Raw genomic sequence first — 16,539 nt, 5'->3', positions numbered from 1 at the left:
ACAACTTCAGAAGTTCTGTAGAAAATAGGAAATAAACAAAATTCAGTTGTATTATGAACAGTAAACTCAGCTGAGCATCAACCAAAATGTTGCTCAGTGAGGAGGCACTGAAGTAAAGGCAAGGATGAGGAAGGGAACTACGTGTGCAGAATGAGGAGATGCTTTATGACTTCTAAAAGCCAGCAGGCACCATAGAAGGAAGCAAGGCAAGTTGCATTTCAACAGAGCAGAGATGAGCATTGAGGAGCTGTCAAAGTTGACACAGTGATAATACTTCATTAAGGCCAGTGGAAAAAAAGATGATACAAAGGGTGATTTAAGTAATGCTACCCTGAAGGAAAACGAAAATCAAGCACAAGCCATGCATCCAAACATCTCTTCAAAGCAAGGGGGAAGAGGTACACACCTGTTTTGCAAGTAGGTTACTCTCAGCAATACGTGGAATCACAGTCTTTATGGTGCCTATAAGTAATTCCTTGTGCCACAGCCCGTTGGCCTTGGTGAACTAAAGCTATATATGTTTTATATATTAAACTAACGTTCAGAAGCTACCTAAAGAAAATATCACCTTTTCCCAGTGTGTTGATCTTTCTGTGCATAGCCACTAAGTGATTGTCTTATGTGACTTATGTCTCTACCTCAAAATATTTATGGCATCCTTTTGCCAGAATCAGAACAGAGAATTGCAAAGCAGCATCCCTAAAGTTGAGCTTTGGTTTTGTGAGCACATCAGTCTGTTTATCAGTCTACAGGGGTTTTTGTGTTGCAAAAGAACAGGCCCTTTATCTTCTCTTTTCCTGCCCCGGAGATGAGAAAAATAAAAATAAAAAGACAGAAAGAAGAACAATGCAGTTGGATTGGTTTATTTGCAGTCGCCTGTTCCTTAAGAAAAATTATTTCTTCTAAAATGTAGAGCCCCAAAGGTGATGTCATTTATCTGTAATAAATATTGACAAAGAAAGGGAATGGGTATATATATACAACCCTAGCGTGAGGAGAGCCTCTAACTTCCACCACTCTTCCCAAGCAACAGAACTATCTCCAGAAAAAGGTAATGTACAAAAAATTCAATTTCAGTATTAGAAATTGTTATCCACGGTTACGTGGTCAGCATTAGTGGGGCATTGTGTTACGAAGGCTAGTGTAGTTAATAGCTAAGTTTTACCAGACCTGGTAATTAAAAGAAAATGTCTCCTTGTATTTATCACAGAGGCAGAGTTTTAAAAAAATGAATTATATTTTCTTTGAAAGCACAGCTTCCACCTGTCTGGGTGAGAAATCTCTGAAGTGAAGTCTAAATCATGGTCTTTTAGTTCAAAAGGTGCTCTTCAGATAAATCAACCCATTTTGCACTGAATTGTGGTCAATAACAAGAAATACATTTCTATTTAATGACTGCTATTTAAAATTTATTTCTCTGGAGTATGGGGAAATACCAGTACATCTGATATTTCTTCAAGGCAGAACTTCTTGATTGTCAGAACGGCAAAGCACTGGCACAGGCAGTCCAGAGAGGTGGTGGAATCTCCTTCTATGGAGGTACTCAAGACTCATCTGGACGCTGACCTGTGCAATCTAATGTGGAGAACTGCTTTAGCAGAGGGGTTGGACTCAGTGATCTCTTGAGTCCCTTCAATTCTGTGCTTCTTTGGTGTGCCTTCAAAATGTTGCCATCTAGAGATGTCAAGTACTTGTCCAAACTTTCAGGTATACGCCATTTTAAAACATCTTTTATATATTCTAGTACACAGTAAGCTGATTGTGTCTTCTTAATGCAGAATGAAAATTTTGTTGCAGAATACATTTGTATTTATTTACAATTTGATCAAAGTTAATTTGATCAAAGCTGCATTAAATGAAGAGAGGTTTCAAACAGAGCTACCTAAAAGCATATTGCTGTGATCTGTCTTTTTGTAAACTTTACATGATTTACCTGATTGAATACTATTGACACAGGAGGGTAACAATATGTGGGAATGGTCATCTTCTAACTTTGAAAAAAATGCCAAATAAATTTATTCCAAGGAATCTTTATGAGGTTGAAAGGAAAAGAGGGAATGGTCTTAAACTGAGACAGGGGAGGTTTAGGTTGGATATGAGGAGGAAGTTTTTCATGCAGAGGGCGGTGAGGCACTGGAACAGGTTGCCCAAGGAGGCTGTGGATGCCCCATCCCTGCAGGCATTCAAGGCCAGGCTGGATGTGGCTCTGGGCAGCCTGGGCTGCTGGTTGGCGACCTGCACACAGCAGGGGTTGGGACTGGAGGAGCGCTGTGGGCCTTTGCAACCCAGGCCATGCTGTGATTCTATGATTTGGTTGACATCTGACAATTGAAGAAGTGCAGCAGTATTTTAATCTGCTTTAATTCTGAATCTAGACATGTTTTGTGTTTCCTGTTGTTGGAGTTACAGAAAGATCCTCTTCCTTTGTGTAACTGGAGGAAGAGTCAGACAACAACTCAGCAGACAAAAATATCCCTCAGGTTTAGGATTTACTCTTCATTAACATGAGTGAGAGCCCTGTCTCTACTTCATGCAACTGACTTTTATCTTATGCAAGCCTGAGAATGCAAACACCTGAACGGCATGAAGTCTGTAGTGTGATAGGTTGTGTTAATGATTTGTATCATGTGACAGAGTACAGTACTGAAATACATGATCAATCTCTCTGCAACCTATCTACCATCAGGAATGTTCAGTTACTAGACCTTGTTCTCTGGGTATTTTCACAGGCTGAATCAACCTCATAAGGTTTCTTAGCCTAATCTCAGGGCCATCATAATGTAACTATGGAGCCCATTGGATTCAAACTCATATCTGCATGGCACTGCTGGGGTGCCATTTTTATTTTTATTCATTTGGGAGTGGATACACGCAGCAAAAAATACAGCAGAATAACCCAACAGTCTGTGCAGCTATTGGTCTGAACTCAGACCTCTTCTACCTGTGATGTCACATGTAAATGAAAAGGTAATTGTGTTGTCCCTTTTCTTTTTTGGCATAGTTTCCCCACAGGTAGAATGAAGCTCTGTATAGTTGAGCAAAATTCAAGAAAGGTTCTCTTGTTCTAACAGTGGCTTGATTGCCATTTTCTGATATAGTGACCCACACCTTATGTTTGTTCATACATTTCCTGTGAATATTAGCAGTAAGATCTCTTGGATAAATGTAAAAATCACAAGGTACATTTATGTGCTGTGATTGAGTGAGGTCCAGTGCCAGTGGAATGTCTTTCCTATGTTTTAAACTGATGTGGATTAGTCATAAAACGTGAACGTGAAGTGGTCTCACACACAAAGAACGACTTCATGTATTCCAGTCTTCCAGTCAGTCTTTCCCAGACTCACCGTCCAGGGCCGAATTTTGCTTAGAGATTGAACTGCAAACGAGGATTAAAAATGGACCTGTTTGTGCCTCATTAGAGACCTGAGTGCTGCTCTTGAAGATGAAATTTGATGTGCCTTGTATAAAAGCAAGAGTTTTATCAAAGCATCTGGGAAGAAAACTAACATGCTTTCTGTACAGCTGTCATTATTCTTCATTTTTATTCCCATAATAAAAAGAAATTTCTGACACTGCATGTGTAGATCAGACTCACCATGGAGGACTAAACAGCAAGTAAATCCACTGCCTTCAGTACTATACACCCAGCATAAATGAGAGGGAAACCACATCACAAATTCAGACAGTTTCAGATATTAAACAATAAACAGGATATTAATAACATTGTAAATGCTGTCTCTTCCAAGTTGTCATTCTAGTTCCTAACTAACTGAAAGGAGAATTAAGTGTTTTTCCAGGACCCATTAACCTGCAATTAATTCTTTGAAATGTGGACACATCTTTCAGGTCTTACCAGAACTAAAAGCCCTCTGCAGCCTTTCTTCACTTCTTCAGCTCAACACATTTATTATAGTTATCACCCAGCACAGATTGAATGGTGGATTTTTTATATTGTCACCCTATATTCATGGTTTTAACAGCTGTACCAATAGTTTTCTTGGCAGCTAGGATTTGCTAGATCTCTACCAATGACCTGTAATGCTCACATTGTGGATTTTTTCTGAGTCCTGCTCGAAGTTTTATAATGTTCAACCAGTTCCATTGCTTCTCTTTTCCTTCTTTGCTTCGGTCTGTTTTAGGACAACTTGGTAAGCTCAAAGTCACTCTCATTCAGGATCTTGCCACATCTTCAGTCTTTAGAAAGAGATAATTTATTCTCCCTCGTCTATAGGATAAAACATTTAATATTTGCTTTCCTTCTGATGTAGAATAAATATTCCATGAATTTGACTGATCTAGAGACTATTTACGTACTGTGCTATTTCCTTCTATAAAGAGTATTTTCAACTAATAACCAAGTGCATTATCTGAATATTTTGTTAATACATTTGTTCAGATGGGAATGAACACCTCCATTTTATTGCATGATTATGATGCAGACTTGACAAAGAAACAGGGAACAGAAAAGAAACAGAAGCACCTCTTTATGCGCTAAGCTCCAACAAACAAAAGCTCCACTCCAATATACCACCTTTCAGTATGGATGAAGCTTTCTTGAGCAAAACATTGCCATGACCCTGCTGTACACATTAATGAATTTTATTTTTTTATATACGAGGAGGCAAAGAATAAAGAAATAATGCAGATTTGGGATATACTGAGTAAAGAAATCAAGAGGAGTTTGATCTCTCTCTGAAAAGAAACTCACAGCTTTCTGGTACTGGTGGTCTCTGTCTCAATACAAGGTGAAGTCGTCTCTCTGTAAGAGGCAGTGGTGTCCATGCATCATCATATACTCATTTGTGCAGACTCAGCATATGCAACCGTATTTGGTAATGACTAAAATAATCTCCTATGTGTCATGCTTCATACTGCAATGTTTTCTCATCCTGCTTACATTCCACAGAACACCACAAACTTTGTGCAATAGAGATTAACAGATTTTTGTTGTTTCTTTGCCTGCTTTTCCTCCATAGAAATGGGTCCTCTCACTGCAATCATTTGCCTGGCTGCTTTGATACACCAAACTGATGGACAGGTAGGACCTGTCCTATTGAACGGACCGGTTCCAGGAAGGGTAAGCCTGCACTGGGGAAGGGATCTAAAGCAAAAAAAGGCTCTTTGGGGAGGCTTTTTGAAGCCAGCTAGAGTCGGCAGACTAACCATGAGCTAGCTGCTATTAGTGAAACATGGTGGGACCCCTCCCATGACTGGAGTGCTGTGATGGATGGCTACAAGCTCTTCAGAAGGGATAAACAAGGAAGGAAGGGTGGTGGTGTGGCTCTTTATATTAAATAGCATTTTGATGCTGAAGAGCTTGGGGTTGGGAACGATAAAGTTGAGTGCCTATGGATAAGGATCAGGGGAAGGCCTGTAGGGGTGACATCTTGATGGGAGTCTGTTATAGACTGCCTATAGAAATCAACTTCCCTGATATATGTTGGAAATTTAATACAGTGCAGAGGAAGCAGTCCAAGAGGTTTCTAGAGTGTGTAGAAGATAGCTTCCTTATGCAGCTGGTAGGAGAGCCTACCAGGAGTGGTGCCCTGGTGGACCTGCTCTTGACTAACAGTGAAGGACTGGTGGGAGATGTGAAGGTTGGGGACTGTCTAGGGCAGAATGGCCAAGACAAAATTATAGAGTCATCTACTGTTGGAGATGTCAGAAGGGTGACTAGCAAAACTGCTATCTTGAACTTCCAAAGGGTGGACTTTGACCTGCTCAGGACACTTGTTTTAGGGGTCCCGTGTGTCCTGAAGGGTCCAGGGTTCCAGAAAGCCTGCATGCTGAGATGGAAATCTTAAAGGCACTAGAACAGGGTGTCCCTGAATGCCGTAAGGAGAGCTGCAGGGGGAGAAAACCAGAGTTGATAAACCAGGAATTCTTGTCGAGACTTTGGGAGAAAAAGAGTCCTCTAGAAAAAGGGACAGGCTACTTGGGGAGACTACAAAGAAGTAACTAAGATATACAGGGAGGAAATTAGAAAGACAAAAGCTCAGAATTGATGAACTCAGAAATGAACTCAGATTGGCCACTGCAGTAAAAGAGAACAAGTTATATATTTTACAAATATATTAACAGTAAGAGAAGAACAAAGGAGAATTTCCATCTTTACTTGATGCAGTGGGGAATGTGACCACTGAGGATAAGGAGAAGGCTGAGGTCCTCAATGCCTTCTTTACATCTGCCTATAATAGGCAGATCAGTTATCCTCAGGATGCTTTGTGCCCTGATCTGGAAGTCTGGGATGCTATGCAGAATACACCCCTGGTGATTCAGGTGGAGACAGTTAGAGAGCTACTTCTCCATTTGGGCTGTTACAAGTCCATGGAACCAGACAGGCTCCATCCTAGGGTGGATCATCCCAGCTGATTGGCAAGGCTAAATAAAATAAAATAAAATAGTTGTATCTAAACACATTGTGTAGATAGCTGATGTGGTTGAGTGACCTCTAGAACTTTACAATACAGAGTTGAAATTATTGTTAGCACACATTATAACATATAAAGATCTCTGTTTCCACAATAAAGATGAATTCTTGTTTTCCTGAGGTTTTTGTATTAAAATGTTTTTGCTGTCTATCTAAGTATTCTCCTTTTTGCAAGAATAATTCTAAAACTACTTATTCCAAACGAAATAGATGAACTGATAATACTTTAAAATAATTAATCTCAGTGTCAGAAATGCAGTCATTGTTTCTCCAAGAGAGTTAATATTTTAAGGTGTAGATATCCACTACATAGACATTTGGATGTGAGCTATTTATCAAGATCCACTTAATAAGGAGAAAAAAAAAAAAAAAAAAAAAAGAAAAGGAAATAGGTCTTCCAGGAAAGATGATCACATCTTTCATTAGGATCCATTTCTTTACTGTGAGGGTTAACAGTCCTGGAGTAAGATTCCTAATGAGGTGGTTGATGCCCCATGCCCTGTGTCAGTGTTCCAGAGGCATTTGGATAATGTCCTCAATATTATCCTTCAATTTTTGGTTAACCCTGAAGTTGGACTAGATGATTGTTGTAGGTCTCTTCCAGTGGAAATACTGGTTTGACTCTTTCTGGGGTATCTGAGACATTCAAAAGATGCATTACAGGCTTTACAGTGAGCCATACCTTTTGGAAGAAAATCTGAGACTCCCAGGGTATTTCAAATGATCGTAAGTATTTCAGAAGATGGTCTGCAAAATGCCCTAAAATCTGATTCACCTTCACATACTTCCAAAGCTTGAAAGTAATAAGAGCCAGGGACTTTTTTAGTGCATACAAGAGGCTAAAGTAAGTCATGACATTTGGTTCCAGAGCCAAGCGTTCTCCACATTTGATGTGGAGACATCTGAAGTTAGAATTACTATCTACTATATTCATTTAGGGTCATGTCTTCTTATGAAAAGTGCAGTTTAAACGAAGGACGAGAGAGGAGAAAAAAAAAAAAAAAGCACATAGAAGAATAGAAGAATCAATAAAGGAAAGCTAAGAATTTCCAAGTTCTCAATCAGTCTTGCTTATAAAAAATCAGAGAACTAGAACCATCATTGCTATTGTTTTCCAGGTGCTTCCTGGCAACCGAGTGAACCAGAACTTCCCTTTTAACATTGGATACCCACGAGGGAAACCCCGTTACCAAAACCCACCGAAATACAATGGTAATCGGATAAAAAACAAAAAAGTGGTTCAACAAGATCTTGTTGCTCTCAAAAACAAGCAGATGATCCTTGAGGAACACAATGAAATACGAAGATCTGTAGTTCCAACAGCTAGGAACATGCTGAAGATGGTAAGTGATGGATAGCTAATAAGCTGCTTTCAAGATGATTAGCAGAATGTTGTATCCTTCTAAACACTCCACACTCAGTGAATAGAGAGGCCAGGAAAGTTACTCTGGAATTGAGATGAAAAAAATCAAAATTATATCCCTTGGTTTCTACAGAACTCATGCTCTAAGCTTGCAAACTAAGATGCTGTAAGCACTTGTAAAGTCATTGCAAAGGTCTCAGAACAGGCCACGGGTGCTATCTGAAAACTCTCTCTTAGCCAGCAAGTCTTGATTTGATAGGATAAGAAGTAATGGGCTTCAATTGTGTCAGGAGAGGTTCAGGTTGGATATTAGGAAAAATTTCTTCTCAGAAAGAGTGGTAATGCATTGGCAAAGGCTGCCCAGGGCACTGGTGGAGTCACTGTCCCTGGAGGGATTCAAGAAAAGGGTGGATGTGGCACTTACTGTCATGGTTAGTAGACATGGTGGGAGTGGGTTAATGGTTGGGTTGGGTCATCTTAGAGGCCTTTTCCAACTGTGATGATTCTGTGATTTGTGCAGTTAACAAAACTCAAGTCACCTGGCAAAAGTCCCTATGCTTAGGGTCATTTGTTTGGAGATGGTATGAACACAGGTTTGCCCCAACCACATCGATTTATTGCTGTCAAACCTGTATTAACCTGGCTAGCACAGTGAGTCACAGATTCTTCTTGCCTTATGTTTGCTAAACATAACCAGCAGCAACTCAGACACAGCTTTTTTTCTTCTCCTTCAAGGACTACACAAATTTTCTGTGACCTGAATGCTCCTTCCTTTGTGTCTTTCAGATGTGGAACGAGAAAGCTGCCAAAAATGCTCTGAAATGGGCAAACACATGTGAAATGCAAATCAGCCCAGTGCAGAACAGAGTTGTTAATGGTATGGGAAGAACATGGGGACTAAACCTATGGGTTAATGATGACTTGCAGAAAGCATATCTGCATGAACTAGATATAAGGATAAACGTTAATCTGCTTTTTATCTTTTGAGGATTCTTAAACATGAAAATGTCATCTTTGTCAGAGAAAGACCCCAAAAGACAAACTGTTGGAGCCCGAGAGAGAGGGCAAGCTATGAACTGACCCTGTTCTTGTACCTTTCTTTAACTATTCTCTCTCAGTTCCTGCTGGAGACAAGTCAGTAGGATAGAGAAGTGTTGGTCTGACTAAGTACAATGTGACATATGTGACATATTTTTGTGTCACATTTTGTAGTCAAATAACCATCTGTGACTGAAAGGTCACTGATATCAGCATAACATGCCTTGCCAGGATCAAGCGTACTATACTCCAGGGGTTGTAGGGTGCTAATGCCATAAAAAATCGCCATTCCCTCTGTCATGCCTCCCACCCTACAACTTTCTTCACTCCTGTGTAATAAGATAGACATACTTCTACTTCAGGTATCACCTGCGGTGAGAATATCTTGCTGTCATCTCAACCAAAAACATGGGCTGAAGCAATCAAAGTCTGGCACAGTCAGGCTGCCAATTTCAAGTATGGTTTTGGAGCGACTACGAAGAGCGCCAACGTCAAGAACTACGCTCAGGTATGGGGAAATGAACTGCAGTGATACACTAGAACCACATGTGTACAGTTAGGGTTGCTGAGGGGTGTTTATTATCAGGAAAAGAAAAAAAAAAACAAAATCAGTGCCATCAAACTGTTATCTTTTATGTTCTCATCCAAAGATGACTGAAAAAATCTTTTCTCATTTACATCTGAGACAATGGAACCAATATCTAAGAGAGCTGCCCGGAAGAGAGGCGACCTGTAGAAAACATAAATGACAACGCAGCCACACAAATAAATAAATAAATGATAACAATGCAATACTTTTTATTAGTAAATAATGGAAAAAACATTAAAATATATACATATGGACAATGAAATGTCAAAGGAAAAGAGCTATGATGAAGCCATTCAAGTTGAAATTTCTATTATTCTCCCCAAATTGTGTCCAAAACATTTGGAAACCAGAAGACATCACTAATTCATTTTCCTATTTGTTCGTCCTGACAGCTAACTTGCAAACATAACAAACAGAGAGTGAAAATGAATAAATAAATGAATAAATCTATCTTCTGATTTAAAACGTAGTGTGAAATACATTTGAAATACAATTTCTGACATGACTTCACTGTTTTTTATTCTACAGCTAGTGTGGTACAACAGCTACCAGGTTGGGTGTGCAGTTGCCTACTGCCCAAGGAACCAGTACAACTACTTCTATGTCTGCCACTACTGTCCTCCGTATGTACTGCTTTTTGGTTCTCTTGAGATGTTCTAGACACGGTTTTAGAAAGTCCTGCAGTCTGTTGAGCATTTCTAGGATCAGCTGCCTCCGGTTTGTTTTGGCCATTTGGAATTTTGAAAAACGCCAATGTGAATTGTTGCTTTAACGTCGAGTTGAATATAAATGTTTAGTGTTATTCATGTTGAAACTGGAAGTAGGGAAATATTAGCATATGAATGAAGACAGAAAGGTCTGTGTAAGGGTCAGGCATCAAACACGAGTCATCCTGTAACTCTGAACACAAAGAAGATAGTCAGACACAAGTGAAAGCCAACAGCAAACGAATATTCACAGAAGAGCAAAACTCTAACACCTGCATGTCAGAAGGTTGCTGCCAAGATAATTTCCTTATGTGCTGGAAAGCCATTAGAAAAGCAGAACAAGGAAGCACGTAATTTTTTAAACTGGTAATGCTATACAAAGGCAAAAAGCCAATTAGTTTTCTTTCCCTAAATGCCTCCCGTTTAAAAAAAAAGATCTGGTATTCTACACCCAAACTCAAACAGAATAATCATTTTACCCAAAACTTGTTGTTGTCTTTCATTGTGATGAAAAAAAGTAAACTGTCAGTGGCTCAGAGCTGCACTTTGATCTCCTGGTGTTCGTTTCTTTAATATTTCAGTGGGAATAACATCATGCAAGTGGCTGCACCTTACAAGAAAGGACCCAGATGTGCAGACTGTCCCGGCCACTGCGAGAGAGGGCTTTGCAGTAAGTGCATGTACTTTTCTCCTTAAAACAAACTGTTGTGCTGCCTCATATAATGACTTCACTCCCTTACAGCATGTCTCTCCATACCTAACCTTTTATTACCTCCACGCAACCTTTGGCAGGAAAGATGTCACAGAACCGCCCCTTAATTTACCTCCACCTAACATAACAGTGGTTAAGTAACTACTGACAGGGCGTGAGCAGGTGATCTCCAGGGGACCCTTCCAACCCCCTCACTCACCGTATTCGGTGCACGGCGTTGCTGCAAAGATGTGCAAGATTAGATTGACAGTCTTCTGCTGCCCTCTGCAGGGAAGCTCCGGTCACAGTGTCAGGATGTGCTTCTACATCCAAGGGCACGTCTGAATTGCCAGCTTTCACGTGTGTCCCTATGGACATAAAGATCTCCACCTGCCCCTGGCTGTTGTAGAATTCCATGTGGAGCAACTCAACTGTTTTTCTGTCTGCTTCCCCTTCTATGAGCAATTTTATTCTTATATACTCAGTTCTTATTAAGTATTCTTATATACTTATATGCTTATATACTCAAGCAATTTTAACAGCTGAGCATGGAACTACAGAATACCAAGGTCAGAAAAGAGCTCCATGATCATCTAGTCCAACCACCCACCAATATTTCCCCAACAAATGTACAAAGACTGCTTAGACAAGAAAACGAATGTAGTAGAAGTATCACAGTAGGACTGTTTTTTTTTTTTCAATTAATACATTTCGTGGCCTTTCTCTGTCTGTTCTGTTTCAGCCAATCCTTGCAGACATCAAGATGCATTTCCAAACTGCAGAAATATGAAAAGCTTGTTTGGCTGTAAACATTCAGTGGTGAAAACGAAGTGTCCTGCCACCTGTAAGTGCACCACTCAGATTGTATAAAGGCCTGGAGGATGTCATTGCAGCTGCTTTGGAACTTATGTATGAGGAAAGAGTAGAACTGGGAAGAAAAAAACATTCATGCTCAGTGTTTCAGCTCAGATTGACCTGAACGTAACTTGTTTATGAAATCACATAATTGTTTCAGTTCCAAATTAATCTGGTGGCTCAGATAGACTCTGATGTTATGTTAGGCTTTATAAAAATCATGATTAAGCTATTAATGTGGTTTTCGGTTTTTTGGTGGAAGTTCCACTGATTCATATTATTTTAATGGGAAACGCACTTTTAAAACATGAAAATACATGTTAAATTCCACTTAACTTTCTTCTGTTACCTTTTCTTCAATTATAAATGGAATATATTCCTGGCTAAATAAATGTATGTTCACAAACAAGAAAAGTTGTTTATATATTTTTTTATTTGGAAAGTTTCTCATGGATACTTCAAGGATCTGTGATACTTCATGCAAGTGAGGATGAAACTGGAAAAGAAAAGCAGAGCCAAAAGTCATGCACTGTTTTGTACAGAAAAGATAAGAGGTGTACAGTGATTGTGACCTAAACACAAATCTTCTGACACACAGAATCACATCTAGGGTAGGAAGGCCCTACGGAGGGGTCTGTATGGGTTGGATCAATGGGCTTAGGCTGGTGGGTTGAAGTACAAGAAGACAAAGGGCCGGGTGTTGTATTTGGTCACAACAATCTCTAGCAGTTATAAAGGCTTGGGACAGAGTGGCTGGAAAGCTGAGTGAAGGAGATGGACACGGGGGTGTTGGTCAACGCTTGGCTGAACAAGAGCCAGCACTGTGCCAGGTGGCCAAAAAGGCCAAAGGCATCCTGGATTGTATGAGAAATAGCAAAGCCAGCAAGAGCAGGGACGTGATCATCCCCTATACTTGGCACTGGTGAGGCTAAACATTGAGTTCTGCATTCAGAGTTGGGCCCCTCACTACAGAAAAGACATTGAGGCCCTGGAGCACGTCCAGAGAAGGGCAATGAAGCTGTGAGGGGTCTGGAGCACAAGTGTTATGGGGAGCAGCTGAGGGAACTGGGGTTATTCAGGCTGGAGAAGAGGAGGCTCAGGGGAGACCTCACTGCACTCTACAACTGCCTGAAAGGAGATTGTGGCGAGGTGGGGTCAGCATCAGCTCCCATGTAACTAGCAGTAGGATGAGAGGTGAGGACTCAAAGTGAAGCCAGGGTGGGTTCAGGTTAGATATTAGGAAAGATTTCTTCTCAGAAAAAGTGGTCAGGCATCGGAACAGACTGTCCAGGGAGGTGTGGAGCCACCATCCCTGAAGGTGTTTAAGGAAAGGGTAGATGTAATACGTAGGGACATGGTTCAGTGGGTAATATTGATGGTAGGTAGGCAGTTGGACTAGCTAACCTTAGAGGTCTTTCTCAACCTCAGTGATTTTATAATTCTATGATCTGCGCATTGAAGTGATAAATGCATTTTCTCCAGAACTGCCCAGGTAACAGCACTAATTTCTATCAAAGCACACCTCTGGACCTCTTCCAGTAAATTCAGCTAAAGGCCTTGGATGTGCCTTCTCCTTCCCATATTTGCATGCAGACCATCAAGTATCACCTAAGGGGGAGTTTAGCTGGATCTGCTGTACTTGGTCTTAGGGCCATGATCATTCTTGTATTGCTTCTAATCTTACATTTACTTGCATAAGGTGCTGGTGATATTATTATTACCTGTTAGGTCTTTACTCTTTGCATTGTTTCTGTGTGTGCAGAGTTGCTGAGCATTTGACACCACTGTATCAGAACAATATGACTCTCTTGCTGACTGTGGGTGCAGTTCAAAGAGATCATAGAATCATAGAATGATTCAGGTGGAAGGAACCTCAAAGACCATCCAGTCCCATGGGCAGGTTTGCAAACTATCAGATCAGGCAGTAGATCCCAGAGTCCCATCCAGCCCGGCCTTGGACTGGGAACCCACAGCTCCCTGGACAGCCTGTTCATGGGTTGTTTTAATGATAGCCAAATAAACTGCCTTATCTTCATCCATTTTTTGGCTGGAAAGCTGCCTGATGGAAAGGGACCTTGGTGTACTGATGGACAGTTGGCTGAATATGAGCCAGCTGTATGCCCAGGTGGCCAAGAAGGCCAATGGCATCCTGGCTTGGATCAGGAATGGTGTGCTGAGAAGGACTAAGGAAGTCATACTGCCCTGTAGTCAGCACTGGTGAGGCCTCACCTCAAGTACTGTGGTCCGTTTTTGGCACCTCAATACAGAAAGGAGATGGAGGTGCTGCAGCAGGTCCAAAGAAGGGCAGCAAGGCTGGGGAAGGGCTTGGAGAATATACCCTACAAGTAGAGACTGAAGGAACTGGGGCTGTTTAGTCTGGGAAAAAGGAGGCTGAGGGGAGACCTTATTGCTCTCTCCCAATACCTGAAAGGTGATTGCAGTGAGAGTTGGATTGCTCTCTTCTCACTGGTGACAGGACAAGGGGAAATGGCCTCAAGTTGTGCCAGCATAAGTTTAGGTTGGATATCAGGGAAAACGTCTTTACAGAAAGGGTTGTTAAGCACTGCCACGGGCTGCCCAGGGAGGTGGTTGAGTCCCCATCCCTGGCTGTGTTTAAAATCCGTTTGGATGTGGTGCTCAGAGCCATGATTTAGAGGAGGGTTGTTAGAGTTATGGTAGGATGTTTAGGTTGTGGTTGGACTTGGTGATCTTTAAGGTCTTTTCCAACCTGAGTGATTCTAGGATTCTATGATTTTTCAGGTTTATTTTCCTGCTCTGCCCCTTAACCTTCGAGCACTTGGGTTAAATTACACCAGCAACATGAATGTGAAACGAAAAGTGAATTTGTCCTCATATCCGATACATATCCCCCCCTCTGAATTATTTTTCTAACGTTAATGAAAAGGTAGACACAGAGTTTATAAACTTTGACAGAAATTATAAGACGTGCAAACAGCTGCAAACAGCACTTCTCTGAAGAAAGAGGCTCCACTCTCAAGCCTCTGCAGAGCAAACAAAACATCCCAGCTCTGTGCAGGATGCCCTGCAGTGTCCTCAGGTACTGAGTCATGTACGCCAGCTCCGAGCAGGACTGACATCTCTTACCACATCCGCTCGCCGTTTTAGACCAGCAAAAATCATTCATTCGATAGGACTGCAATTCTGGTTCAGAGCACAAGAGGGTGAACTATGCCCAGACATTCACCTCGATCGGGTTTTCACATTGCTACCTGTAGGGAGATCTTTTACTAGAAACAGAAGTTCTGCTGAAGCCTGCTCCAATTGTTCTTAATAGTAATCTGTGCAGCGTTTATTAGTTAACTCTTGATGAATAAATAATCACTTCATATAAAATCAGTTTGGTAGTGGTCAATTCCCCTTCACTGTTTCATCGCATCTCTGTTGGCCAAATGACTTTCCTGTCAAAGCCATTTGTTCTATGAAATTAAGGCAATGTTTTGATTTCCAGTATATCAGTGCTAGTTCCAGCAGCCTTGATCATTTCTTCCATCCCTCCCTCTCCAACTCATCAAACATTTAATGATGAGAGAATTCTGTGAGAGCTCTCTCCTCAAAGGGAGTTTTTGTGCTCTGAATAGCCAACTATGCCATTGGAGCAAGGCGGCAGAGCTCACCTGCACCATAAAGTGCTGAGCTGGAGCAACACACAGCCTACAGGGCTGAATGGCACATGGGCATCATGCAGCCTACAGGGCTACTGAATGACACATGGGCATTATCCTTCTTCTCATAGCTAATTTCAAAAGATTTCGGTTCCCTACTGATACAGAAGAGGAAAATAGCAGGTGAGATGGAATGCTACCTGGATTATCCTGTTTCTCAAGACTGCAAGGAGAGTGTGGGACACTGTCTGGCACTTAGCTGTTCATGTCCCTAGGAAGGCTGAGATGTTTCTGAATAGTGAATAATCAGTTTCCCATAGACAGGTGAGTCCATGATTCTATGACTGATTCTCAGTGAAATAAAAACAAGGTGACAACTGAGCTCTAGTAATACTGCTTTTCTCCCTTCTCAGACTATATTCACAAACTTATTTTGATAGTAATGCCATGAATGTTTTTTCCTTTTTGGTACTAGTGTAGGTTTCTCAGTATCTACAGAAATTATACTGTCAGGACTCTGATACTTTTGAGATGTAGTTCAGTAGAGAAACTAATAATACCAAGAGCTTCTTACTGTTTCTGTTTGGCTCCAGACATCCTCACAAGAAGCACATATGCTGAGAGATGATAAGAGCAGCTACTATGGTACAAGTCTTATCTGTGGAGAATGGGGTAAAAGCTCCTAAGTAGCTCACTTACGTGGCAATGACATTAGGCACAGTTTTGAACAAAAACTAAGTAACATTTAATGGTCTAATGGCTTGTAAAGAAGGAACAATTTTGATATTTACAGTAAGTCACCTGCAGCCATCATGTTATCTACTTTCTTGAGAATCAACTTCAGAGCTAAGGAAAATGAAAGATCTTTCACTTCCAGTGTCCAAAGTCTTTGCTGAGAGCTCTGGGCCTAAGTTTTCAATATTTTTCTCTATCAGTCAGATAGAGAGAATAAACATGCCATGAACTTTACCTCATTCATGCCCTTAATGTATCAAACCTGTAATAGCAGCAAGTTTGAGCAGCTAAAGGTAAGACTTTCTACTGGATGGAAAACAAGGTTTGGAAAGACTGGGGGGTCTTTCATTTCAAAATGCTATCCAGAAATTTGCTGACATCATTGGGTAAAAACAGATCACAGAGACTGTCCTTCCACTGTTCAGAAAAAGCATGAATTACACATTTACACTGAATGATTAACTTTTAGATAGACATTCACAGGTGAAATGTGCACCACTCCAGCTTG

The 16,539-nt window shown here is 40.9% G+C and overlaps 1 protein-coding gene across 1 annotated transcript in view; it reads left to right on the top strand.

The window, feature by feature from the left end:
• LOC122186643 (serotriflin-like) overlaps nt 1-11,688 on the top strand; it is a 39,801-nt gene extending 28,113 nt beyond the window's left edge. Inside the window, exons 2-8 of the mRNA XM_042883473.1 lie at nt 4,977-5,077; nt 7,549-7,773; nt 8,580-8,670; nt 9,194-9,339; nt 9,949-10,043; nt 10,709-10,797; nt 11,561-11,688. Of these exons, the coding sequence (XP_042739407.1) occupies nt 4,977-5,077; nt 7,549-7,773; nt 8,580-8,670; nt 9,194-9,339; nt 9,949-10,043; nt 10,709-10,797; nt 11,561-11,688 (875 nt within the window). The remainder of the gene's footprint in view (nt 1-4,976; nt 5,078-7,548; nt 7,774-8,579; nt 8,671-9,193; nt 9,340-9,948; nt 10,044-10,708; nt 10,798-11,560) is intronic.
• The last annotated feature ends 4,851 nt before the right edge of the window (nt 11,689-16,539 follow it).

The sequence above is a fragment of the Lagopus leucura genome, unplaced genomic scaffold, assembly GCF_019238085.1.
Source record: "Lagopus leucura isolate 7727_CA_CO unplaced genomic scaffold, USGS_WTPT01 Super-Scaffold_100038, whole genome shotgun sequence".
Classification (NCBI taxonomy): Eukaryota; Metazoa; Chordata; class Aves; order Galliformes; family Phasianidae; genus Lagopus; species Lagopus leucura.
The sequence above is the reverse complement of the archived record's forward strand: the minus strand, read 5'-3'. Positions and strand labels throughout refer to the sequence as shown.